This window comes from Coptis chinensis, chromosome 6 (assembly GCF_015680905.1).
Source record: "Coptis chinensis isolate HL-2020 chromosome 6, ASM1568090v1, whole genome shotgun sequence".
NCBI classification, from domain to species: Eukaryota; Viridiplantae; Streptophyta; class Magnoliopsida; order Ranunculales; family Ranunculaceae; genus Coptis; species Coptis chinensis.
In genome coordinates, this window is record NC_141461.1 from 1719819 (window position 1) to 1745791 (window position 25973).

The 25973-nt window shown below is 36.9% G+C and overlaps 3 protein-coding genes across 4 annotated transcripts; 2 read left to right on the plus strand and 1 right to left on the minus strand.

Moving 5' to 3' along the window:
- Positions 1-6250: 6250 nt before the first annotated feature.
- LOC147490605 (apyrase 2-like) lies at positions 6251-10738 on the minus strand. The gene is made up of 9 exons (XM_086568536.1): positions 10378-10738; positions 9912-10040; positions 9759-9815; positions 9569-9661; positions 8519-8724; positions 8218-8309; positions 7206-7423; positions 6870-7059; positions 6251-6779 (listed from the first exon to the last, which is right to left on the minus strand). Exons 1-9 carry the CDS (start codon positions 10627-10629, stop codon positions 6619-6621), a joined length of 1398 nt encoding a protein of 465 aa, XP_086424662.1. The 5' UTR covers positions 10630-10738; the 3' UTR covers positions 6251-6618.
- A 1660-nt stretch (positions 10739-12398) lies between these two features.
- Positions 12399-14764, plus strand: LOC147490606 (polyadenylate-binding protein, cytoplasmic and nuclear-like). Of its 2 annotated transcripts, XM_086566924.1 has the most exons (3): positions 12399-12535; positions 12630-12856; positions 13939-14638. In XM_086566924.1, the coding sequence occupies exons 2-3, from the start codon at positions 12652-12654 to the stop codon at positions 14550-14552; spliced, it is 819 nt and encodes a 272-aa protein (XP_086423050.1). In that variant the 5' UTR covers positions 12399-12535; positions 12630-12651; the 3' UTR covers positions 14553-14638. The 2 variants fall into 2 exon arrangements, with proteins under 2 accessions (XP_086423050.1, XP_086423051.1); XM_086566925.1 differs by lacking the exon at positions 12399-12535 and having other exon boundaries at positions 12606-12856; positions 13939-14764.
- Positions 14765-22808: 8044 nt separating this feature from the next.
- On the plus strand, positions 22809-25195 carry LOC147490607 (polyadenylate-binding protein, cytoplasmic and nuclear-like). Its single transcript, XM_086565396.1, has 3 exons — positions 22809-23065; positions 24523-25071; positions 25113-25195. Exons 1-3 carry the CDS (start codon positions 22870-22872, stop codon positions 25193-25195), a joined length of 828 nt encoding a protein of 275 aa, XP_086421522.1. The 5' UTR covers positions 22809-22869.
- Positions 25196-25973: the final 778 nt, after the last annotated feature.

Consider the following 25973-nt stretch of genomic DNA (forward strand, 5'->3'; position numbering starts at 1 on the left):
CTGTAATCTTTGTTGGCTGGTAGGTGTGTATTCACAACACACAGTTTTGATGTCCAACATTGAAGTACAGTAACTAAAGCAACGTTTCCCGACAAAACCAATACACACAAAACATTTATCTCTAGACACGATACGTGTATGTTTGTAGTGTTGTTCCATTACAATGAATAATTGGACAACAAAATATGCACTAACCTTATTCAAATGTTCTTTACCCGCAATCTTATTCGACTCTGGTAAGGTATCAACTGCAGCTTTGATAAGTGCCGTGAAATCAACCTACAACAACAAAAAAAGGTTAAACAAACCGTATCGAAATATCATAATTAAATTCATTTAAAGGTACGGTACCTTATACTCGTGCACAAGTTGCAACTTTCCGCTACGAAAAAATGTGGCACACCCTTGAGCTTGATCGGACTGGAAAATGTACAATTCAAGTAGTAAGTCAAACAAAATAAACACTAACAAACCAATATGAAGTTTAGAATCAATGTCAGATTGCTTTCACTATTGTAGGCATGTAGTGTACGTATGTGCAATAAAAGAGAGTATAATGTCTGAAGTTATTGAAATGTGGTCTTGGTGTTGACCATTGCATCAGTATAAGAGTCGCCACTCAAAACAAAATATTTGGAGTTCTTCTTGACAAAGACTCTAAATAATTCATTTAGGCAACTTGGGATATCGAAGTGCTGAAAATTGAACTCTTGATCTTTAAATAAAACGTTGATGAGAAAAACAAAACTTAAATGAATATCGGATACAATCAGCACACCCACAATGAAAGCGTAAAGAAGATTGATAATAGCACTGCCTAACCCCATCAACTTTTCTCAAGAAAAAAATAGATTGATAGGGGATTATCTTTTTTATTTACCTTTTTTAAGCAAACATAAAATGTTTTTGTTTTTTTTTGTTGTGATTTGTTATGTTATGATTTTTCATAACAAATCAGCACACCCACAAAAATAATCTTTGCTTTCTTTCTTTTTTGTTGTGATTTGTTATGATTTTTCATTTTGAGGTTTTGTAACACCGTTACTATATATCTCATTAGATAAATACAAGTATGCGAACCGTGCTACACATTTTTTTTTTCAAGTCTTTAAATCCGTCCCTCAGACATCTATCATCTATTAAAAGAGGTAGTTTGGTTCTTTAAATTTTAATTTTAATTCTAATTCTAATTAGAAAAAGCAATATAAAAATGTTAGGAGGCCCCCTACTAAATTATATAATTATATTATTTTAATGACCGTGAGGGAAGTTCTTCTTAAATGGTAAGATATAGGAAATAAAAAATCGGTAAATATTCAATGAGATTACAAAACTTGGAAAAAAATCAAAGCTTATAAATTGAATAGACTAACCGAGTAAAATGAAACCACATTTGAGAGTAGTAGAGATATAAGGTCATGGGTTCAAACCCATGGGACACAATTTCATTCAAGTTTCCAACAACGACAAGGTTCTTTTGTCAATGGCAGACAAAGCCTTGTTGTGGTTTTATTGTTAAGAGTAGTTACTTTCTGGTGTCAAACTGTTGTTTCAGCTTTTCTCTTAGTGAGATTAGAATGGTTTTTCTGGGAAGTGTTATGTGCAAATACTTATATGTTATTTATGTGAACTGAAGATGATTTTTTTGTAATATATTGGCTTGAATCTTGATCATTTGAGATGTTCATTGCAGCTACCAAGACCATGGAGTCATTGAAGTTTGAACATATCAATGGGAGACCAATCAGGATTTGTAAGTTCTCTCATCAACGTGAAAAGGCCAAAATTCTTATCCCGAGGGTACATTCATCGATTGAAAACGCTGCACTGGCAATGTTGTTTGGAGATTTTGGTGATATCGTCTCATATAAGGGTGACACAGATTATAAGGTTGACATTCATAGTTGCGGGCTTCCAGAAGATTCTGGATTTGTTGCTGAGTTCAAGGAGGAGGGATCTACGCAAAAGACTATCTATGCTCTCAAGGGGTACGTGTTGGTGGATAAATTAATGGATATTGTCCCTTTCATTTGGAAAAGGGAGAGAGAAAAAACTGCAAGTAGAGTACAAAATCTGTATACTCTTATCTCTAGGGTATAAGCTGAAATTGGATCCTCCTGTAGCATTGGAAGTGTATATTTGGAGTGTTTTCGGGAAGTACGGTACCATCGCAGATGTACATTTTGTGATGACCCAGTATGGCGCGCATACTGGTTTTTGTAATGGTACTTATAAGCATAGTACAAAATATCCTGATATATCGTGATATTTGGGGATATCTATCCATATTTCAGAAAAAGATATATAAATATCACGATGTGTTTAGAGATATATACGACTGCAAATATCAATGATATTTCGATAATATTTGCGATATTTGTGATATTTGGGGATATTTGGCGATATTTTGTATATATAACAATTTTATTTAATATTTACCATTATATTTCAAATAAATATAAATAATGTATCATGATATATCAAGAAATATCCACAATATCCATGATATTTGTCGATATTTTGGATATATCCATGATATTTGCATGTGAAACAATGTTAAATATCCCCAAAGAGGGGGATATATCCACGATACATATCCAGAAATTAAATATCGATAAATACTCATATCCTGATATTTTGTACTATGCTTACAAGACAACCTCCTGCTGTTGTTGCTGCTGCGCTTGAGGGACTGAATGGACATTGGTATAAAGGTGTATGTGAGATCAACATAGCACCTAAATCCCAATTCTTTATATGTGAGATCTAAATGTTCCATTTTCTATTTATTTCTAAGAACCCAAATAAATCCTAAAAGTTCAATTCTATAAAAATCCAATCAATTCCAATTAAAAAAACACTTTGGTGAAGCTGGAGAATGTGAATACCCTGATTAAACATGTTGGTTTAATTACAAAACATAAATTTTAGAGAGAAAGAAGAAAATGCATACCTTGATTTGGAACAATAGTGAGAAATGCTCCAAATAGATACACATCAGTATGTGTACTTACTTTGCTAGTTCTAGCAAGTTCTTGTGCAATATAGTTGAGAGTACCTGCATGGCGAGAAGTTTGAGGATCAACTCCATGATCACATAATTTAGCAAGGTCGAAGTCCCTTTACTTTGGGTTCGTTTCACCATCTAGTAGTGTATTGCAAGCTTTTAGAGGCTTAAGTTAAAGTGTTCAAATTTCAATGACTAATGTGCAATTAAGTAATGACACAATTATTTAGTGATGCAAGTTCAAACTTGTCAACAAATGCAATCATGACAACTAAAAAAAAAACTGTCAAAGAAGATAAAACCCACAACCAAAAACGCAAAGTTGGGAAAATAAAGTCCCCTGATTTCTCATGTGCGCAAAAGGAAATTTCAACACCTCCCTCCTACATGAGAATTGATAGAACATAATTAAAACCCATTCAATTATGAGAATTAAAATTAGTAGGAAAGCAACCACTGATTGAAAAGAAAAATACCAACATTTATAATAAGGATAAATTGTTACCTGAGTTGCGAATGTCAACAGTGTTGGCTATGTTAAGTTACCGCTACTTGATCTGTTGTTAGATAGCTTAGTGAAACCCTTGAAGGTCATCGCGCAGTCTAACTTGGGATCTAACTTGGGATCGTTAGGTAACCTTATTGCAATTATATAACCTTGTAGTTTATATTTTTAGAATGGTGCACTTGTTTGGTGATAGGCATAAAGTCATCTTGTAACTGAGACAGGGATATTACAATTGTTGTCTAGATTTTCCAACACTTTTAAAGAAAGAAATAACAGAATCAGAAATAAGCCAAATTGAAAAGCTCAGATATAGATTTAAAATATATCTATAATTGAAAAGCTTTATACACAATTTGGAAAGCTCAGATATGAGTTGCATGAGATCATGACGACCATCACATCCAACTTTTTTAAAATTAATATTAGTATCCATTACCTAGTGTAATCTTCTGAGAAGTTATACAAACTCTAATGGCAGAAAACCAAAAGTGTCAAAGGCGAATGCAATAATAAACTGGTGTTGATTTGCCATGCACGCCGCTTCATGTTTCTACCGCTTTTATTATTCGTTGTGGCTTCGGTTGCGTTGGATTGGTGTGTTCCATCGCCTTTTGAGGCAGAACAGTTTTCCTATACTATTTGATTGAAAGTATTGTTCTTTATTGGGTACGGCGAGTTTTTAAGATTTTAATGGCAGGTAGAGGTCGACCATAACCTCAAATCTATTAAAAAAAAAACACCCATCTGCACCATAAAACGCTAATTGCAAAGTAAAAATCTTATAGGCGTAAGTTCAAACTAATTACAAAGTTGTATTATACTAAATGGATTAGGTAATACAGTTTTTCTTCTCACACAACGTTGTTCTTCATTGCAATCAATCAATCACGGCAAGTTGTTGGTATTCTGGACCACTTAGAGCCAATTCCATCACACTCTCCGAGTCTGGCATATCTTCCCCACCGAGGAACAATTTGATCCCTTCTGATGACTACTCACCGGCGTGGCCATTGAGTCTCTAAGGTTCCAAAATACCATCTCTGGAACTGTGTATCCCCTCTCCTCAAACTTCTTTTTTATCACATTATAATATGTATCCCAATTGGTTTCTTGCACCACTGTATTGTATCCATAGCCCAGGGGAAATCCACCATATAGGTACCCAGGTTACCCACCACGGCCACCATATGAACGTCTGGTATTATCGAACTCCATATCACTGAAAACAAAACTTTCTCAATCATCTTATCTTTATCCAAGTTTCCAGCAACTGCGACTTGTAAAAGCGAGTCAAAAACTTTTCGAAAATTGTGTTATATCCCGCTTCCATCCTTCGAATAAATTGAGTCTTGGAACGCAGATTGCCTCCTTCAATCTTGTCAAGCTTTGGATTCTCACTAAAGGTTATTACCTGTCCATTCCATGGGTGTTCACTCATTTCGAGAGAGCAAAAGACCGAGAGTCGCATTGCACCTCCATTGCCTCACCACTCATGCTTCCGGATACATCACAAACAAAGCAATACTGATTCGCAATTTACCTTTTTTCGAGAGGTCATCTACCATTCTCTTCCACCAGCAGCTCAAGAACACCCACCACCATCATTCTCCCCATCGTTTTAAGCTTTATGATGTCATGAGGAAACAAAGGTGCTCTAGCCGCTAATCTTTGCTTCTCCACGCTCAACCTTGCCTAAGAACTCATTGAAGCGGTTTTCATCGTGTTTCAAAAGTGCTTCTTGTAATTGGAAATTGCGATTAAGGCAACTCGATTATAAGGAAGGGAGTCCCACTTCTTAGAACTCATGTAAATCTCTCGGTAATTCCAAGATTTTGACGAAGTGGAGCAAGAATTTCTTTTCGAGTGCGTTACAAACTCGTAAGCATAATGTGCATCTTCTACTCCTTCATATCCCGAATAGGACTCGCGTGGAAAGTCTTTTCTTGCAATGCTCTCACAAAGAAGAGTGGCCTTATCGAAAGAAGAATCTAAAGAGGGACACCACTTTGAAGCCAAACTGATAGTACCAAACTCACCAGATTTCAAAGACTTGATCCATCCCAGTCGAAGAAAATATTGCCATAGCTCTGGATATTATATCATTGATAACTTGATGCAAGTGTCGCGATGAGTAACGCCTTTGAGATGAATATTGGGATATAATATGCCGCCCAAGTGTTATGACATATTTCTAGCCTATTGAGCCTAATGGTCCATGGTGTATGGTATGGGGGTGAAGTGACTTGGCCCAAAGTAGTCCGCGGATCTGGAGTTGGCAAACCTAATAGTCCATGATATGGGAGTGAAGTAATTAACTTGGCCCAAGGGAGTCTGTGGACCTGGAGTAGGCAAAGTGTGTTATGGTCAAGAGAAGTCCACGGACCAGGAGTACGCAAAGGGTAAAAAACATATATGCACGGAATGATTAAGAGTGGTAGTGATTTGTATGTGGCACGTCCATGATATAAGAGTGGACTGACTGTGGGTGTACATGATAAAAGGTTAAAGGCGGTTGATTGATTGGTGAGCAAAGTGACACGTGGGTATAACAGGATGGATGGATAAGAAAACAAATCAAGGGCTGAGCATATACCGCGGAGTGAGCCAATTATTATAAATAGGTGAGAACAACACTAAAAGAAAGAGGGGAGTCACAAAGAATACTAGAGAAATTTAGGTCATAACACGAAGCATTACTGATCATGAATGTAATCACGCTTTCCACAAACTAGGACTTTTATGCTAATGAAATTTCAACTAGTAATGCATTCTTCTTTTCTTTTTGGCTAATTACACACCATCGTATTACGTAATTCATAATAGGAACCAGGTATAGATCCATCATACACTCCGGAAGAGGTCCTATACATTGACTGTGGCTAACCACTAAGCCAGGTCACGGGCCTCCCCATTGCTAACAAACTTAAACTTTCAAAAGGAAAACACCATAGAGGTCCTTAATCCTTAATACATAAATTCTGAGTTTTCTAGCTCCAAATACATGGGCTATTAGTACTATCTAGCGACCTTATAATACTGTTGTTATACTTCTTACTGAATAGTACAAAAAGGGTTACAAAAGTTGGTCTCATAGTATCCTTAGCTATATATATACATCTAGGCCAGGCCCTAACACCAGGGAAGCTGGAGATGAAGATGATGACAAAATTTCAATGGCACTCCCAAGTGGCCAAGCAGCTCCAATTTGAGAACCCAGGTAGTTAAATCTCGTCACCAACGTAATCTCTTTCTGAGGATCTAGGCCTGATCAGTGTAAACAGATTTCCCAGTTAATACAGAGGCATTAAGACAGTGCGGATTCAAGTTGTCTTTATCTTTATGAATATAACATACCGAAACCATCTACAAGCAATGTGAACTGATAGACAAGATCCATGCATATATAGGGCAAGTCATCGACTCCAACACCAGGGAAAACATATTTGGCAGTCTCGAATTTCACTATGCAAGCACGCTTAGCTGCACGTTCAAAGTCAACAGGCCGTACTGTGGCAGCAGGCAGCTTAGGATCTATAAATCCAACCTGTATTGAAAAGATAACAGATTAATCAGTATAAATCATCGGACTCTAAACGACTAAACCAGAAATATAAGGAAAGAAAAAGGAAGAGAGGATGACTCTTTAATTTCAAAAGTTGATTGGAGTCTAAATGCAATGATTAATAATACCTGGGAAGCCCTGTCGAAGAAAAACGAAGCGACAAAAAGATTTTTCTGTCCGGGACCACCCCCTCCATTCCATATTCCACCAAATGTGCAGTTCAAGTTTGGGCAAGTTGATTCATTAACTTTAAGAGCCTTCAAGGCCGCTCTCCTGCACCGATACAGGTTTGACCCAGATGGAGATGCCGATACTTCATATGTTTCTCCACCATATTTGTAAAACCCTGGAGGAGAAACAGTAATAGTTATTAAAACTATAAGCAACTACAACTAGGGTCTCAAAAGAATAAGGCTCAAATACAATCATTATTATTGGACACAATAACTTTCTAATTTCTAGCACACAGAAGCTAAAACCAAAGCTAGTTTTAAATAAAATAGTCCTAGTCTCTTAATCTCTTTATAAAGAGGGGCATTTGAAACACAAAATGTAAACAACCTGCATATGTACGATTACAGTTAGAAGTTAGAACACTCTTCGAGACGTTCGAGTCTTCGTTAAGTTACACCTAAACAAGACGTACTTAGAACCATACTATTTGGGCGCCATAAGCAGAGAACTGCCTTAAAATATAGGACAGTGCAATGGATTCCTACTTGATAACAGGGCCGGTTCTACGTTTGAATGGCCCAATGCAAAGTAAGCAAAATGAGGTCTTTATTTCTTTTTCTTTTTCAGATAATGAGCTTTATGTGTGGGTTTTTAACATTATAGTGGGATTTTTCAAGTTTATTGGGGCTTTTTGTTTGGGTTTATATTGGGGCCCTATGTAAGACCTTAGACAACATTGGCCTAGGGCAGGCCCTGCTTGATAATGATCACAATTATATTCTAGACTAGTCCTTGGCGTGTTACTGGGTAGCTGAGAGCCTAAGACTAGAAATCTTAAAATAGTGAATTTGTGATGTCATTTTTAAATTTTGCATAAGAAAGCATTTGTTAAACTAGCACTTCATACGTACATAACTAAGAACTCAGCCGAAATATTAGTCCTGTTAACAGAGATTTCTAACATACCGTGGTAGTCCTTCAAGATGCATGGATTACCATAGCCTTTCACAGCCTTTAAAATCTCTGCCCGAGCTGCTAGTAAGCCGTAATGCAAGTAGCTGATACAAGATAGAAGAACCGCGTTTGTAATGATGACAACTAGAGATGAGCATAAATGTTTTTACTATTAAAACAATGTGAAGGAACTCTGGATGACGAAAAACAATTGTTGTCTTGCGCATCTACTAGATTATCAAATGTACATACTAGATTTATCAACTTTTCCCAAAACAAAATATATTGTGCGACAATCAAGCGAGATGAAAACCTATGAACGTAAAGGTAATATTTGGATCCTTTGAAAAACAACTCCTTCACGTATGGTTCCTCCCCATCTGATGGCTTTGGAGCTTTTGCAGCATGCTCCTCTGAAATAGCATAAGCCATCTGGACAGATCCACCACCAAGATCAACTACTCCAGCCGATTCTGAGTACTTCTTTCCCAAATTTCCTTCAAGATAGTTTGCTGTTTCCTGAAAAAAAAAGAAGAAGAAACATTTTGTATGATCAGTGGAGTTGAAGATGCAAGTGTTACAAGTATTCATCAAAATGAAAAAAATGTGAACCACATAACAGGATATTTTAAATGAGTTATACTTAAGTAAGGGTACCGGAGTATGATGTCACGATATATTCAGCCATTCGATAATATTAAAAAAAAAAGGTTTATGTTTTTCAAGCAGGGAAAGTTTTTGTCAAAGCTGACACTTTTGAAGTGTGATTTAAGGCCGACTCCAATGGTTTCTTCTGCTGCAAGACTGCAACCTTATCCCCAATTGACAGACGCCACTAGGAACTGTGCCTAGAAAAGTCAACAAATTCCACACGCCACTTTGACTGGCCTGTGAGAAAATTTACCAATTTGGAGACGTGTACATCCACAAATATACACCACGCACAGTCCACAGCCACTGGCAATGGTGTGTAGAAATTTGGGGTATAACGATTGGCAGTGGTGTGTAGGAGAAAATTTTGTACTAGCTAGGCCAGTGGGAGTGGTGTGCCATATTCGGAGTCTATTAATTGCATCCTCTCAACTTTCAACATATGTATCAGGTGAAATATGAGGACGCCAGTTGAGGGAATGGTGCACACCATTGGACCCTATAGTACCTTATATGCAGTGGAACCCGGTTCCATTGGAGTTAGTCCAAGTGATCATACAAGCATAGCTAAACTTCACTAGTGGTTGATTAGTGGCTTTTCAAAAATAAATATATCCATTGGAGATCATATGTAGGCTGTAGGCATAAAACTGAATGTGGAATTCTTCGACTAAAATTCTGAAACTACGGGGAATTGTTACTATATACATACCCATAGATATGAACCTTCTTCACTTCCCTTCAAGACAGTGACCCATTCTGGTTTATATTTAAACGGACTCTTCTCTTTTAGAAAATTCCTAACCTGTACAATAGACGGTTCACAAATCACAATAATTAAGTGTCCAGGTCATACTAGCAAGGAAAGTGCATACTAACAATTGCAAGTGAAAGAAAGTTACCGCTTCCAAAATCCTTTCAGGCGCATCACCTTTCAGTAGCCTTAAACCTGCTGTAGCCTAATTAAAACATCATAACAATAACTTAACCATCATTGCATCAAACATTTTATAACAAAAAACATAATGTAGTAACATAAAAGTTCAAAAGTTTACCCCAAGTCTCACTGGTGTCTCACTATGCAACTCCTTAGGCACAAAACCTTCTGCTTGCTGCAACATAGACGAAAGCGATTCTGCAGCTAATTCTGGATTGCTTTCGTATGCACTCAAACCTGGTTTTGTCTATGCACACAGTTTGTATAATTAGGATCATATAAACAAATTAACAACAAAATGTATGGTTAGGTGAGTGGAAGTAAAATTGTATATATAAGACTAGTATACTGCTAAGCAGTGGGGGTGAGCGGAGTGGGAGAGGAAGATGGAGGAGTGGAGATGGAGAAGGAGCTGTGGAGATTTAGAGTGTCTGGAGAGGGAGAGGAAAAGGGAGAGTGAGAGAGACGAAAAGAAAAAACAGAAAGAAAGAGATGAGGATAGACAGAAACCAACCAAGTTGGTTTTTGTCCGCATAACCCCTCATTCTCCCAAAATGTTCGCTCCGCTCACAGATTATAAATACCTGAACATAGAACTCAACCTCATTTCCAGTTTTTACAAGATTCATATTCTGGTCAAAGCAGTAAACATGAATTCTACTTCCAGAACTACCCGCATCAATTATAACAGCATAAGACCTATCATTTCCTGGACTGACAAGAATTTCAGACCTCGGCGAAAAAGAAGAACCCGAACCCGAATGAGGAAGTAGGAAAAGAACAAATGAGATGATAATAAAAATTGGAATCGAAACTTGTCTGTTAAGTTTCATCATCGTGACTGATCTGAGGGTGAGGATTGAGTTCGGGTAATGTGGGTGATATTTACCGGATCTATCTGTTTCCAGGTAGTGGTTTAAAGTGTGGGTGCACTTGGGAGTAACCGGAGTGACCGGACTTGAAATAACAATGTTTTTTGTTATTGAAGTTTTGAAGTTGGCCTCACTATTTATTGATTTAAAAAAACAAATGTATATTCTTTCTAAAAGCAGGGTAGCCACATTTTAGGCACATGTTTAAATCATTAGGCTACGGGCTGGTTGATAAGAATGTCTTATCCTACAGATTCCACAACACGTGTTAGTATGTGATTCGAGAAATCGAGATTATTGTATGGACTGGTGATCTTTACACTGTTACACGAATTTGCGGGACCGGGTTTTCCCTCAGCCCAACCCAACTACTAGTCTGGATCCTAGCCCACTCGGTATTGGGTTTCGTTGGAAGCTTTGAGATTGTAAAATCATATCGACTCCTGTGAAGGTTAAGCAATATGAAATTGATTAAGACTCCATCTACTTTGAAGACTAAGAAGGCCAAGAAGGTTTGATAGGAGTTGAATCAAAGACGTGGGTTTTATATTAGAAACTGTGTAAAGAAACTTAGATTGTGCCTTTTGTCTTTTTGTTTCGGAAATTCTTTTACCCCCAACTAGATGAGCCAATTAGGATTAGGATCCCCAACACACACACAAAAAAAAAAACAAAAAAAACAACGGTCAACCCAATTTGATTTTTTTTTTTTTTTTAGGAAAGAGGATTTAATACTAGTTAACCCTTTTATTAATGGATAGTTTCTTTGTAATCTTTAGTTAAGCATTATAAGAGTGAAATCATATATCAAGAAATTGGTATATAGACCACTTATACCATTCTATTATATAAACAAGTATACAAATCTTGCTACGAATCGGTTTTTTTAAGTCTTGAAACCCGCCCTTCGAGATCGATAGTTAGCATGGTTTCTTTGGATTCTAATTGTAAATGGTAATTGTAATTATATAGGAGAGACTCATCTATTTATTTATTTTAAACAAAATGGGATATAATTATATTTTTTAAGTGATATTAGGGCATCTCCAATGGGAGGTGTAAACCGTATAGAGTGGAAATTTTACACTCTAAATATCAAAAAACTCTCTCCAATGGGGGTGTTATACCGTAGGTAATAGTGTATTAATAATAGAGGGAGGGGGAATTCCCCCTCGCCTATTAGTTAATAAAAAGCCCCGGACGTCACTTAAAATAACGCCTCGTTTAACTTAAAAACTTCGGACGTCCACTTCAACACACGTTTGAAGCTTTATTTTTTCTTCGGACGCCATTTCAGTGGCGCCCCAGCTTTAAATTTAAAGGGACGTCCACTTGGAGTGGCGTTCGAGTTTAAAATCTATTTTTTACACTCTTCCATCGGAGAAGTATAGAGTGTGGATATTAATGAGTTATACAATACTATACAATTAGAGGTGTAAAATCCTAATGGCACCTACGTGGAGCCTAGGTGGAGGTGTAATTTTACACCCCCCATTGGAGATGCCCTTAGGGAGGTTTTTTTAAATTATCAATAATAAAATAGAGTTTGTTTTAATTTCAATGTGAAAAATGGGGATAATTATTTAATTTAAGTGACATTAGATAGGTATTTCTAAATTATTAATAATAAAAAAATCTTATTTAAATTATATTAATAAAAGTGGGACTTATTCTAAATTTTATTCTAAATTTCGTGACAGAGGTTTTTCTAAATTAAGTAATTAAGAAAATCTTAAATTGCCTACTCGATATTGGGAATGGTTTTCCCCGAGACCCGGCTATCATATACAGTGTAGATAAATATAAATACGGCTTCTCCTTTCCGAGTTTATATTCAATAAATTTTGGACTCCAACTCCATAATCTAATCGTGAGAGGATGACCCTATTTTTTTCGAACATGTGTTATCTGATTAATTCAATGTTTCCTTTCTTTAACATACTTTGATATTTCTTGTGTTGCAGCTTCTTTTATTGTTGTCAATGCATGGCGTGCTTATCGAATAATAATGCTGCACCACGAGGATCATTAATCAATGCAACTCTTTACGTTCGTGATTTTGATAATGGGGTAACGGAAAAACAAATGTCAGAACTTTTCAGTAAATATGGTGAAGTTATATCCGTTGAAATGCACAAAGGTTATGAAGATAGCGGTTATGCCTATGTCAATTTCAAGAGATTAGAAGATGGTATTTTTCATTATGCTGTTCTTTCTTTGATTGTCTGATATTGGAGTCTTCTTCCTTTTCTGTTTTCTTCCATTTTTAGGACAATGTGGATGCATGCAGTTAGTCCCCTTAGAGCATCTCTAGGTGGATGTATCCGTGGTCGCATTCTTTAAATTTGAAGAAATGCGTCGGAATTTCCCGGAATTCCAACTCTAGGTGGTCGCATTCGTGGTCGCATAACCTGTCTGTTCGCATTCTTGTTCGCAAATCTGGAGGTTTGGATGCGGATGCGGAGCGACAATAGTAATGTCGCGCGCCAGTACTAATGTCGCCCCAAGTTTTTTTTTTGACTTTGACCAACACCACGCGCCAGTACTGGTGCGCGCCACTACTAATGTCGCACAAGTTATTTTTTTTTACTTTTTCAATTTGGTGCGACAGTGGGAATGTCGCGTGAGTTTTTTTTTTAACTTGGGGGCGACAGTTGTAATGTCGATAGCGGCGATGATATCGGGCGCCGATTACTAATGTCGCAAGCAGGTCATCTCCAATGAATTTTGCGACCACGAATTTGCGACCACCTAGAGTTGGTCGAAATTTGCTATCAGATTTTGTGGTAGCATTCTTCAAATTTGAAGAGTATGCTACCACCACCTAGAGATGCTCTTAGTTCTACCAGAGTGCCTGTTGGCCATTGTCTATGATACTCTTTCTTGATAATGTAAAAGAGAAATTGTCCAATCTCCTCTATCGGCTTTATTGCTAAAGTTAGAGTCTGACTGATGATTGAGAAACAAAGGGAATGTTTTTAACCATGGAACTTTCTGTCACACATAGTAATAAGTGGAAAACTAGATTCATAATAAGTGTTGTCAAACTTTTGGAAGTGAACATATTTTGTGTGTGTGTAACGTGGAATGCGGTAGTTAAACTGCAGTTGCTTCTTGTACTTTCAGCTTTTTTCTTAGTTTAGATTCTTTATACTTGTACAGGCTTTTCTGAAAAAGTTATATATGCAAATACGTATTTGTTAATTTGAATTCAAGATGATCCCGTTGTGTATATTTTGGCTGGAATCTCATCATATAACATGTACATTGCAGCTAAAACTGCAAAGGAGGTGTTGATGTATGAGCTTATCAATCGGAATCCTAATCCTCTCAGGATCGTTATGCTCTCAGATCAGTGTGAAAAAGCTAAAATTTGGATCAAGGATTTAGATTCAGCGGTTGATTGCGAAAACTTGGGGTTGATTTTTCATCAATATGGTACTGTAGTTTCTTGCGAGCGTTCAGGAGAATTTGGATTTGTTCAGTTCTCGGAGAAAAAAGCTGCACTAGATGCTATTGCTGCTCTGAATGGGGCGTTTATTAATGGGATAAGTGTAGATATTGTCCCTTTTATTTCCGAAGAAGAGAGAGAAGAAGAAGCAAGTCGATTACGAAGTCTTCCTACTCTTTATGTAAAGTATATGCCGGTTGGTGCTTCCCCCTATGATATTTGTGTTGTTTTTGCAGCCCACGGTACTGTAGCAGATGTACATTTTGTGGTGAATGATAATGAATGCCGTACTGGTGCTTGTTATGTTAAGTACAAGAGAGAAGATGCTGCTGCTGTGGCGCTTGTGGAACTGAATAAGTTATGCTATGAAGGTCAGAATTGGTTTGCTGAGCTGATGTCCAACTCTGAACAGGAAAGAAAGAGGCCCTACATCTAAGAGTCCCTTATGCCACAGAAGAAGACAAGGATGGTCTCAAGTTAGCTGTCGCAATCTGAAGCTGCAGAAAATCTACTGAGTGTGCAGCCGAATACTGTGGGCTAAATTGTAGACAGTTTGGATTTGGGGGTAGATTGTCCAAGGTTAGTTATGGACTCTTTATTTTCTGGTTTGTGAACAATTAATATTGATTTCTTGCAAACTTTCTACTGTATTGTCGTTTGTCATTTTGTTTTCATTTCTGATGTTTCTTTAGGAGGGAAGGATATATTTTTGTTAAAAAAATCTGGATATGCATGGATATGCGCTTAGAGAATAATATGCTACAGTATTCCTTACACCTGCTTCTTCATCAACCGCCCACCACCAACAAATAAACCTGGAAATTAGGAAAATTGAAGAACAGACCTCTCTCATAGCAGTTTCAGATTGCTCAGTGGATTTGTGAGGCTACATTTGGCCTGTGGTGTCGCTACAAACACGAGATGCTCATCTTGATTTGGGTGTATCTTAGTATGTAGTTTGAATTACTTATGAGAAGGTCGGAGTGTTTACGTTGGTTTGCCATTGGAGCTATATAAGATTTCTAAATAAGTTACTATTTGAATTGGCTTTAAAAGAAACGGATAGTGTAATAGATTGAAGTGGGTGTATTACTTGTATTACTAACAGTAACATCACCCATGCATCTTTCGACTGGTACAGAGAACAATGCCTAACTAACATCTTATTTTTGTCGAGGGATTCCTTTGAGCCCGTAAGTATGGAACACGACTACAGAAAGCAATTGCATGGGATGGGATGTGGTGTCCAAAAATCTTTTGCTTAATCCTTGTTGAGCTAGTGAAATCGACTTAATTATTAGTCATTGAGCTAGGCTCTAGTTCATAATCAAAGACAAATGCATCTCTCCTTTTTCTTTGAACTTAATCATTTATACAAGAAAATTTTACAAACTACTGAAAAAATTGCCGAAAAAAAGAAAGAAAAGAATATCCCAATTTACAAGAAAGATTGAACTTAATTATTACTCTCGATTCATCCATGTTGAAATTGATTCCTAATTGTTCGATAATTACTTTATTTTCATGTCGATAATAACTTGAATTGTTATCCATGTTTGGTTGATAAAATGTTTAACTTATATAGGGTGTGGTAATAATTGAACCTAATTTCTTGTGTTATCCGATTAATTCAAGGATTCCTTTCTTTAACATACTTTGATATTTCTTGTGTTGCGACTTCTTTTATTGTTGTCAATGGCGTGCTTATCGAATAATAATGCGGCACCGGGAGGATCATTAATCAATGCAACTCTTTACGTTCGTGGTTTTGATAGTGGGGTAACGGAAAAACAAGCTGTCGAACTTTTCAAGAAATATGGTGAAGTTATATCCGTTGAATTGCAAGAAGGCAGGACGTTATGCCTATGTCAATTTCAAGAGATTAGAAGATGGTATGTTTACAACTCACGGTTTCTTTTTATTGTATTCTTGTCCAATCTGCATATTTATTTTTACTTGATTGATTGCGATATTGGAGTTTTCTTCCTTTTCATTTTCTTCTATTTTTAGACAATGTGATTTTTTTTTTTTTTTTTTTTTTTTGCAATTCGATGTTGGTAATTGTCTCTTGTTGGATTAATCCGTGGCCGGAGCTTTAACATTTTGGGAGAAGGGGGTTATGGCGGACAAAAAACCAACTTGGTTGGTTTACTGTCATCTGTCATCCTCATCTCTTCATTCCGTTTTTCTCTTTTTGTCTCTCTCACTCTCCCTTTTCCTCTCCCTCTCCTTCTCCATCTCCACTTCTCCATCTTCCTCTCCCACTCCGCTCCTTGCTTTGCTTTAGCAAGATATACTAGTATAATCTTTGTTGTCATTGTATTTTACTCTTACGGTCTATATATATATATAGAGAGAGAGAGAGAAATAATCTTTGGGGATAGATTCAATCTCATGAATTTTTCTAGAATCATATCAAAGCAAGTAATGTTTTGAAAATTTGTATAAGTTAGCATTATGTTCTTAAATGGCAAAATGGGGAATTTTCATTGTGAAATTATGCTACTAATTATAGTATGGAGACTTGAGTACTGAGATAATTTCATGAATTTAATATGCTGCTGGTCCTAAAAGGTAAATATGGCATTTACTTATGTAATTAAAAACGCGGAAAAATAGGAGAGAATTGTGGCGAGAAAAAGACAGACAGACATGTTTAATGTCGTCAAGGTGCTTCAAATCGGCAGAGCCTCATTAGTAAGTAGAATAGATATGGACCCATTTCTAGGCTTAATCTCATTTAGTTAGACAGAATTTTATGGCTTCTGATGTTCAAATAATGTTGGATTCTTGTGCGGGTTACTATTAGATGCGATTAGTCCCCTTAGTTCTGCCAGAGTGCCTGTTGGCCATTGTCTATGATACTCTTTCTTGGTATAATGTAAATGAGAAATCGCCCAATATCCTCTATCGGCTTTATTGCTAAAGTTAGAGTCCGACTGATGATTGAGAAGCAAGGGGAACTTTCTGACTGATTATTGCTAAAGTTAGAGACAGACGTGTTTTTAACCATGGAACTGATGATTGAGAAGCAAGGGGTTAGTTTCAAGTGGAAAACTAGATTCGTAAGTGCTAAAGTTGTCAAACTATATGATGGTCTGGCCTTCTTTTCAATTTCCCCTTTTGGAAGTGAACATATTTTGTGTGTGTAACGTGAAATGCGGTAGTTAAATTGCAGTTGCTTCCAATGGTGACTGGCATTTTGTACTTTCGGCTTTTTTCTTAGTTTAGATTCTTTATACTTGTACAGGCTTTCTGAAAAGTTATATATGCAAATACGTATTTGTTAATTTGAATTCAAGATGATCCCGTTGTGTATATTTTGGCTGGAATCTCATCATATAACATGTACATTGCAGCTAAAACTGCAAAGGAGGTGTTGATGTATGAGCCTATTAATCGGAATCCTAATCCTCTCAGGATCGTTATGCTCTCAGAACAGTGTGAAAAAGCTAAAATTTGGATCAAGGATTTAGATTCAGCGGTTGATTGCGAAAACTTGGGGTTGATTTTTCATCAATATGGTACTGTCGTTTTTCTTTGGCGAAAGCGCTCAGGAGAATTTGGATTTGTTCAGTTCTCGGAGAAAAAAGCTGCGCTAGATGCTATTGCTGCTCTGAATGGGCGTTTATTAATGGGATAAGTGTAGATATTGTCCCTTATATTTCGAAGAAGAGAGAGAAGAAGAAGCAAGTCGATTCTGAAGTCTTCCTACTCTTTATGTAAAGTATATGCCGGTTGGTGCTTCCCCTATGATATTTGTGTTGTTTTGCAGCCTACGGTACTGTAGCAGATGTACATTTTGTGCTGAATGATGATGAATGCTGTACTGGTGCTTGTTATGTTAAGTACAAGAGAGAAGATGCTGCTGTGGCTTGTGGAACTGAATAAGTTATGCTATGAAGGTCAGAATTGGTTTGCTGAGCTGATGTCCAACTCTGAACAGGAAAGAAAGAGGCCCTACATCTAAGAGTCCCTTATGCCACAGAAGAAGACAAGGATGGTCTTCAGTTAGCTGTCATAATCTGAAGCTGCAGAAAATCTACTGAGTGTGCAGCCGAATACTGTGGGCTAAATTGTAGACAGTTTGGATTTGGGGGGGTAGATTGTCCAAGGTTAGTTATGGACTCTTTATTTTCTGGTTTGTGAACAATTAATATTGATTTCTTGCAAACTTTCTCTCTTGTATTGTCGTTTGTCATTTTGTTTTCATTTCGATGTTTCTTTAGGAGGGAAGGATATATTTTTGTTAAAAAAATCTGGATATGCATGGATATGCGCTAGAGAATAATATGCTACAGTATTCCTTACACCTCGCTTCTTCATCAACCGTCCACCACCAACAAATAAAACCTGGAAATTAGGAAAATTGAAGAAACGGACCTCTCTCATAGCAGTTTCAGATTGCTTCAGTGGATTTGTGAGGCTACATTTGGCCTGTGGTGTATGCTGCTACAACACGAGATGCTCATCTTGATTTGGGTGTATCTTAGTATGTAGTTTGAATTACTTATGAGAAGGTGCGGAGTGTTTACGTTGGTTTGCCCTTTGGAGCTATATAAGATTTCTAAATAAGTTACTATTTGAATTGGCTTTAAAAGAAACGGATAGTGTAATAGATTGAAGTGGGTGTATTACTTGTATTACTAACAGGTAACATCACCCATGCATCTTCCGACCGTACAGAGAACAATGCCTAACTAACATCTTATTTTTGTCGAGGGGATTCCTTTGAGCCCGGAAGTATGGAACACGACTACTGAGAGCACTGCATGGGATGGGATGTGGTGTCCAAAAATCTTTTGCTTAATCCTTGTTGAGCTAGTGAAATCGACTTAATTATTAGTCATTGAGCTAGGCTCTAGTTCATAATGCACAAATGCATCTCTCCTTTTTCTTTGAACTTAATCATTTATACAAGAAAATTTTACAAACTCTGAAAAAATTGCAAGAAAAAAAGAAAGAAAAGAATATCCCAATTTACAAGAAAGATTGAACTTAATTATTACTCTCGATTCATCCATGTTGAAATTGATTCCTAATTGTTCGATAATTACTTTATTTTCATGTCGATAATAACTTGAATTGTTATCCATGTTTGGTTGATAAAATGTTTAACTTATATAGGGTGTGGTAATAATTGAACCTAATTTCTTGTGTTATCCGATTAATTCAAGGATTCCTTTCTTTAACATACTTTGATATTTCTTGTGTTGCGGCTTCTTTTATTGTTGTCAATGGCGTGCTTATCGAATAATAATGCGGCACCAGGAGGATCATTAATCAATGCAACTCTTTACGTTCGTGGTTTTGATAGTGGGTAAACGGAAAAACAACTGTCGAACTTTTCAGTAAATATGGTGAAGTTATATCCGTTGAATTGCAAGAAGCGGACGTTATGCCTATGTCAATTTCAAGAGATTAGAAGATGGTATGTTTACAACTCACGGTTTCTTTTTATTGTATTCTTGTCCAATCTGCATATTTATTTTTTACTTGATTGATTGCCGATATTGGAGTTTTCTTCCTTTTCTGTTTTCTTCTATTTTTAGACAATGTGATTTTTTTTTTTTTTTTCGATGTTGGTAATTGTTCATCGTTCGTTAATCCGTGGCCGGAGCCAACATTTTGGGAGAAGGGGGGGTTATGCGGACAAAAACCAACTTGGTTGGTTTAAATGCAATCTGTCCTCATCTCTTCATTCTGTTTTTTCTCTTTTTGTCTCTCTCACTCTCCCTTTTCCTCTCCCTCTCCTTCTCCATCTCCACTTCTCCATCTTCCTCTCCCCTCCGCTCACCCTTGGCTGCTTAGCGGTATACTAGTATAATCTTTGTTGTCATTGTATTTTACTCTTCTACGGTCTATATATATATAGAGAGAGAGAGAGAAATAATCTTTGGGGATAGATTCAATCTCATGAATTTTTCTAGAATCATATCAAAGCAGTAATGTTTTGAAAATTTGTATAAGTTAGCATTATGTTCTTAAATGGCAATAACAGGAATTTTACTGTGAAATTATGCTACTAATTATAGTATGGAGACTTGAGTACTGAGATAATTTCATGAATTTAATATGCTGCTGGTCCTAAAAGGTAAATATGGCATTTACTTATGTAATTAAAAACGCGGAAAAAATAGGAGAGAATTGTGGCGAGAAAAGACAGACAGACATGTTTAATGTCGTCGGCGTGCTTCGAAATCGGCAGAGCCTCATTAGTAAGTAGAATAGATATGGACCCATTTCTAGGCTTAATCTCATTTAGTTAGACAGAATTTTATGGCTTCTGATGTTCAAATAATGTTGGATTCTTGTCTGGGTTACTATTAGATGCGATTAGTCCCCTTAGTTCGCCAGAGTGCCTGTTGGCCATTGTCTATGATACTCTTTCTTGGTATAATGTAAATGAGAAATCGTCCAATATCCTCTATCGGCTTTATTGCTAAAGTTAGAGTCCGACTGATGATTGAGAAGCAAAGGGAACTTTCTGATTGATTATTGCTAAAGTTAGAGGCAGGGCGTGTTTTTAACCATGGAACTGATGATTGAGAAGCAAGGGGTTAGTTTCAAGTGGAAAACTAGATTAAGTAAGTGCTAAAGTTGTCAAACTATATGATGGTCTGGCCTTCTTTTCAATTTCCCTTTTGGAAGTGAACATATTTTGTGTGTGTAACGTGAAATGCGGTAGTTAAATTGCAGTTGCTTCCAATGGTGGTGGCATTTTGTACTTTCGGCTTTTTCTTAGTTTAGATTCTTTATACTTGTGCGGGCTTTCTGAAAAGTTATATATGCAAATACGTATTTGTTAATTTGAATTCAAGATGATCCCGTTGTGTATATTTTGGCTGGAATCTCATCATATAACATGTACATTGCAGCTAAAACTGCAAAGGAGGTGTTGATGTATGAGCCTATTAATCGGAATCCTAATCCTCTCAGGATCGTTATGCTCTCAGAACAGTGTGAAAAAGCTAAAATTTGGATCAAGGATTTAGATTCAGCGGTTGATTGCGAAAACTTGGGGTTGATTTTTCATCAATATGGTAATGCTGCGTTTCTTCGCAGCCGTTCAGGGAGAATTTGGATTTGTTCAGTTCTCGGAGAAAAAAGCTGCGCTAGATGCTATTGCTGCTCTGAATGGGGCGTTTATTAATGGGATAAGTGTAGATATTGTCCCTTATATTTCGAAGAAGAGAGAAGAAGAAGCAAGTCGATTCTGAAGTCTTCCTACTCTTTATGTAAAGTATATGCGGTTGGTGCTTCCCCTATGATATTTGTGTTGTTTTGCAGCCCTACGGTACTGTAGCAGATGTACATTTTGTGCTGAATGATGATGAATGCTGTACTGGTGCTTGTTATGTTAAGTACAAGAGAGAAGATGCTGCTGCTGTGGCGTTTGTGGAACTGAATAAGTTATGCTATGAAGGTCAGAATTGGTTTGCTGAGCTGATGTCCAACTCTGAACAGGAAAGAAAGAGGCCCTACATCTAAGAGTCCCTTATGCCACAGAAGAAGACAAGGATGGTCTTCAGTTAGCTGTCGCAATCTGAAGCTGCAGAAAATCTACTGAGTGTGCAGCCCGAATACTGTGGGCTAAATTGTAGACAGTTTGGATTTGGGGGTAGATTGTCCAAGGTTAGTTATGGACTCTTTATTTTCTGGTTTGTGAACAATTAATATTGATTTCTTGCAAACTTTCTCTGTATTGTCGTTTGTCATTTTGTTTTCATTTCTGATGTTTCTTTAGGAGGGAAGGATATATTTTTTGTTAAAAAAATCTGGATATGCATGGATATGCGCTAGAGAATAATATGCTACAGTATTCCTTACACCTGCTTCTTCATCAACCGCCCACCACCAACAAATAAACCCTGGAAATTAGGAAAATTGAAGAACAGACCTCTCTCATAGCAGTTTCAGATTGCTCAGTGGATTTGTGAGGCTACATTTGGCCTGTGGTGTCTGCGCTACAAACACGAGATGCTCATCTTGATTTGGGTGTATCTTAGTATGTAGTTTGAATTACTTATGAGAAGGTCTGGAGTGTTTCTGTTGGTTTGCCACTGGAGCTATATAAGATTTCTAAATAAGTTACTATTTGAATTGGCTTTAAAAGAAACGGATAGTGTAATAGATTGAAGTGGGTGTATTACTTGTATTACTAACAGGTAACATCACCCATGCATCTTCTGACTGGTACAGAGAACAATGCCTAACTAACATCTTATTTTTGTCAGAGGGATTCCTTTGAGCCCAGAAGTATGGAACACGACTACAGAGCACTGCATGGGATGGGATGTGGTGTCCAAAAATCTTTTGCTTAATCCTTGTTGAGCTAGTGAAATCGACTTAATTATTAGTCATTGAGCTAGGCTCTAGTTCATAATGCAGCAAATGCATCTCTCCTTTTTTCTTTGAACTTAATCATTTATACAAGAAAATTTTACAAACTACGAAAAAATTGCCGAAGAAAAAGAAAGAAAAGAATATCCCAATTTACAAGAAAGATTGAACTTAATTATTACTCTCGATTCATCCATGTTGAAATTGATTCCTAATTGTTCGATAATTACTTTATTTTCATGTCGATAATAACTTGAATTGTTATCCATGTTTGGTTGATAAAATGTTTAACTTATATAGGGTGTGGTAATAATTGAACCTAATTTCTTGTGTTATCTGATTAATTCAAGGATTCCTTTCTTTAACATACTTTGATATTTCTTGTGTTGCAGCTTCTTTTATTGTTGTCAATGGCGTGCTTATCGAATAATAATGCGGCACCAGGAGGATCATTAATCAATGCAACTCTTTACGTTCGTGGTTTTGATAGTGGGGTAACGGAAAAACAACTGTCAGAACTTTTCAGTAAATATGGTGAAGTTATATCCGTTGAATTGCAAGAAGGCAGACGTTATGCCTATGTCAATTTCAAGAGATTAGAAGATGGTATGTTTACAACTCACAGTTTCTTTTTTATTGTATTCTTGTCCAATCTGCATATTTATTTTTTACTTCAGTGATTGCCTGATATTGGAGTTTTCTTCCTTTTCTGTTTTCTTCTATTTTAGACAATGTGTTTTTTTTTTTTTTTTTTTGCAATTCCGATGTTGGTAATTGTCTACTGTTCGTTAATCCGTGAGCGGAGCGAACATTTTGGGAGAAGGGGGGGGGGTTATGCAGACAAAAACCAACTTGGTTGGTTTCTGTCTGTCTGTCCTCATCTCTTCATTCTGTTTTTTCTCTTTTTGTCTCTCTCACTCTCCCTTTTCCTCTCCCTCTCCTTCTCCATCTCCACTTCTCCATCTTCCTCTCCCACTCCGCTCACCCCCACTGCTTAGCAGTATACTAGTATAATGCTGTTGTCATTGTATTTTACTCTTACGGTCTATATATATATAGAGAGAGAGAGAGAAATAATGCTGGGGATAGATTCAATCTCATGAATTTTTCTAGAATCATATCAAAGCAGTAATGTTTTGAAAATTTGTATAAGTTAGCATTATGTTCTTAAATGGCAATAACAGGAATTTTACTGTGAAATTATGCTACTAATTATAGTATGGAGACTTGAGTACTGAGATAATTTCATGAATTTAATATGCTGCTGGTCCTAAAAGGTAAATATGGCATTTACTTATGTAATTAAAAACGCGGAAAAAATAGGAGAGAATTGTGGCGAGAAAAGACAGACAGACATGTTTAATGTCGTCGGCGTGCTTCGAAATCGGCAGAGCCTCATTAGTAAGTAGAATAGATATGGACCCATTTCTAGGCTTAATCTCATTTAGTTAGACAGAATTTTATGGCTTCTGATGTTCAAATAATGTTGGATTCTTGTCTGGGTTACTATTAGATGCGATTAGTCCCCTTAGTTCTGCCAGAGTGCCTGTTGGCCATTGTCTATGATACTCTTTCTTGGTATAATGTAAATGAGAAATCGTCCAATATCCTCTATCGGCTTTATTGCTAAAGTTAGAGTCCGACTGATGATTGAGAAGCAAGGGGAACTTTCTGACTGATTATTGCTAAAGTTAGAGACAGACGTGTTTTTAACCATGGAACTGATGATTGAGAAGCAAGGGGTTAGTTTCAAGTGGAAAACTAGATTCGTAAGTGCTAAAGTTGTCAAACTATATGATGGTCTGGCCTTCTTTTCAATTTCCCCTTTTGGAAGTGAACATATTTTGTGTGTGTAACGTGAAATGCGGTAGTTAAATTGCAGTTGCTTCCAATGGTGACTGGCATTTTGTACTTTCGGCTTTTTTCTTAGTTTAGATTCTTTATACTTGTACAGGCTTTCTGAAAAGTTATATATGCAAATACGTATTTGTTAATTTGAATTCAAGATGATCCCGTTGTGTATATTTTGGCTGGAATCTCATCATATAACATGTACATTGCAGCTAAAACTGCAAAGGAGGTGTTGATGTATGAGCCTATTAATCGGAATCCTAATCCTCTCAGGATCGTTATGCTCTCAGAACAGTGTGAAAAAGCTAAAATTTGGATCAAGGATTTAGATTCAGCGGTTGATTGCGAAAACTTGGGGTTGATTTTTCATCAATATGGTACTGTCGTTTCTTGCGAGCGTTCAGGAGAATTTGGATTTGTTCAGTTCTCGGAGAAAAAAGCTGCGCTAGATGCTATTGCTGCTCTGAATGGGGCGTTTATTAATGGGATAAGTGTAGATATTGTCCCTTATATTTTCAAGAAGAGAGAGAAGAAGAAGCAAGTCGATTCTTTAAGTCTTCCTACTCTTTATGTAAAGTATATGCCGGTTGGTGCTTCCCCCTATGATATTTGTGTTGTTTTTGCAGCCTACGGTACTGTAGCAGATGTACATTTTGTGCTGAATGATGATGAATGCTGTACTGGTGCTTGTTATGTTAAGTACAAGAGAGAAGATGCTGCTGCTGTGGCGCTTGTGGAACTGAATAAGTTATGCTATGAAGGTCAGAATTGGTTTGCTGAGCTGATGTCCAACTCTGAACAGGAAAGAAAGAGGCCCTACATCTAAGAGTCCCTTATGCCACAGAAGAAGACAAGGATGGTCTTCAGTTAGCTGTCGCAATCTGAAGCTGCAGAAAATCTACTGAGTGTGCAGCCGAATACTGTGGGCTAAATTGTAGACAGTTTGGATTGGGGGGTAGATTGTCCAAGGTTAGTTATGGACTCTTTATTTTCTGGTTTGTGAACAATTAATATTGATTTCTTGCAAACTTTCTACTGTATTGTCGTTTGTCATTTTGTTTTCATTTCTGATGTTTCTTTAGGAGGGAAGGATATATTTTTGTTAAAAAAAAATCTGGATATGCATGGATATGCGCTAGAGAATAATATGCTACAGTATTCCTTACACCTGCTTCTTCATCAACCGTCCACCACCAACAAATAAACCTGGAAATTAGGAAAATTGAAGAACAGACCTCTCTCATAGCAGTTTCAGATTGCTCAGTGGATTTGTGAGGCTACATTTGGCCTGTGGTGTCTGCTACAACACGAGATGCTCATCTTGATTTGGGTGTATCTTAGTATGTAGTTTGAATTACTTATGAGAAGGTCTGGAGTGTTTCTGTTGGTTTGCCACTGGAGCTATATAAGATTTCTAAATAAGTTACTATTTGAATTGGCTTTAAAAGAAACGGATAGTGTAATAGATTGAAGTGGGTGTATTACTTGTATTACTAACAGGTAACATCACCCATGCATCTTCTGACTGGTACAGAGAACAATGCCTAACTAACATCTTATTTTTGTCAGAGGGATTCCTTTGAGCCCAGAAGTATGGAACACGACTACAGAGCACTGCATGGGATGGGATGTGGTGTCCAAAAATCTTTTGCTTAATCCTTAT

Excerpts from the sequence above, each read along its gene's own strand:
- LOC147490605 (XM_086568536.1), bottom strand. The coding sequence starts at position 10,629 with ATGATGAAACTTAACAGACAAGTTTCGATTCCAATTTTTATTATCATC. Across the intron at positions 9,662-9,758 it reads CTGAAAGGATTTTGGAAGCG|GTTAGGAATTTTCTAAAAGA; the intron begins GTAACTTTCTTT and ends TCTATTGTACAG. Across the intron at positions 6,780-6,869 it reads ATTGCTTGTAGATGGTTTCG|GCCTAGATCCTCAGAAAGAG; the intron begins GTATGTTATATT and ends TACACTGATCAG.
- LOC147490607 (XM_086565396.1), top strand. The coding sequence starts at position 22,870 with ATGGCGTGCTTATCGAATAATAATGCGGCACCAGGAGGATCATTAATC. Across the intron at positions 23,066-24,522 it reads TTTCAAGAGATTAGAAGATG|CTAAAACTGCAAAGGAGGTG; the intron begins GTATGTTTACAA and ends TGTACATTGCAG. Across the intron at positions 25,072-25,112 it reads GAATAAGTTATGCTATGAAG|GAAAGAAAGAGGCCCTACAT; the intron begins GTCAGAATTGGT and ends AACTCTGAACAG.
- LOC147490606 (XM_086566924.1), top strand. The coding sequence starts at position 12,652 with ATGGCGTGCTTATCGAATAATAATGCTGCACCACGAGGATCATTAATC. Across the intron at positions 12,857-13,938 it reads TTTCAAGAGATTAGAAGATG|CTAAAACTGCAAAGGAGGTG; the intron begins GTATTTTTCATT and ends TGTACATTGCAG.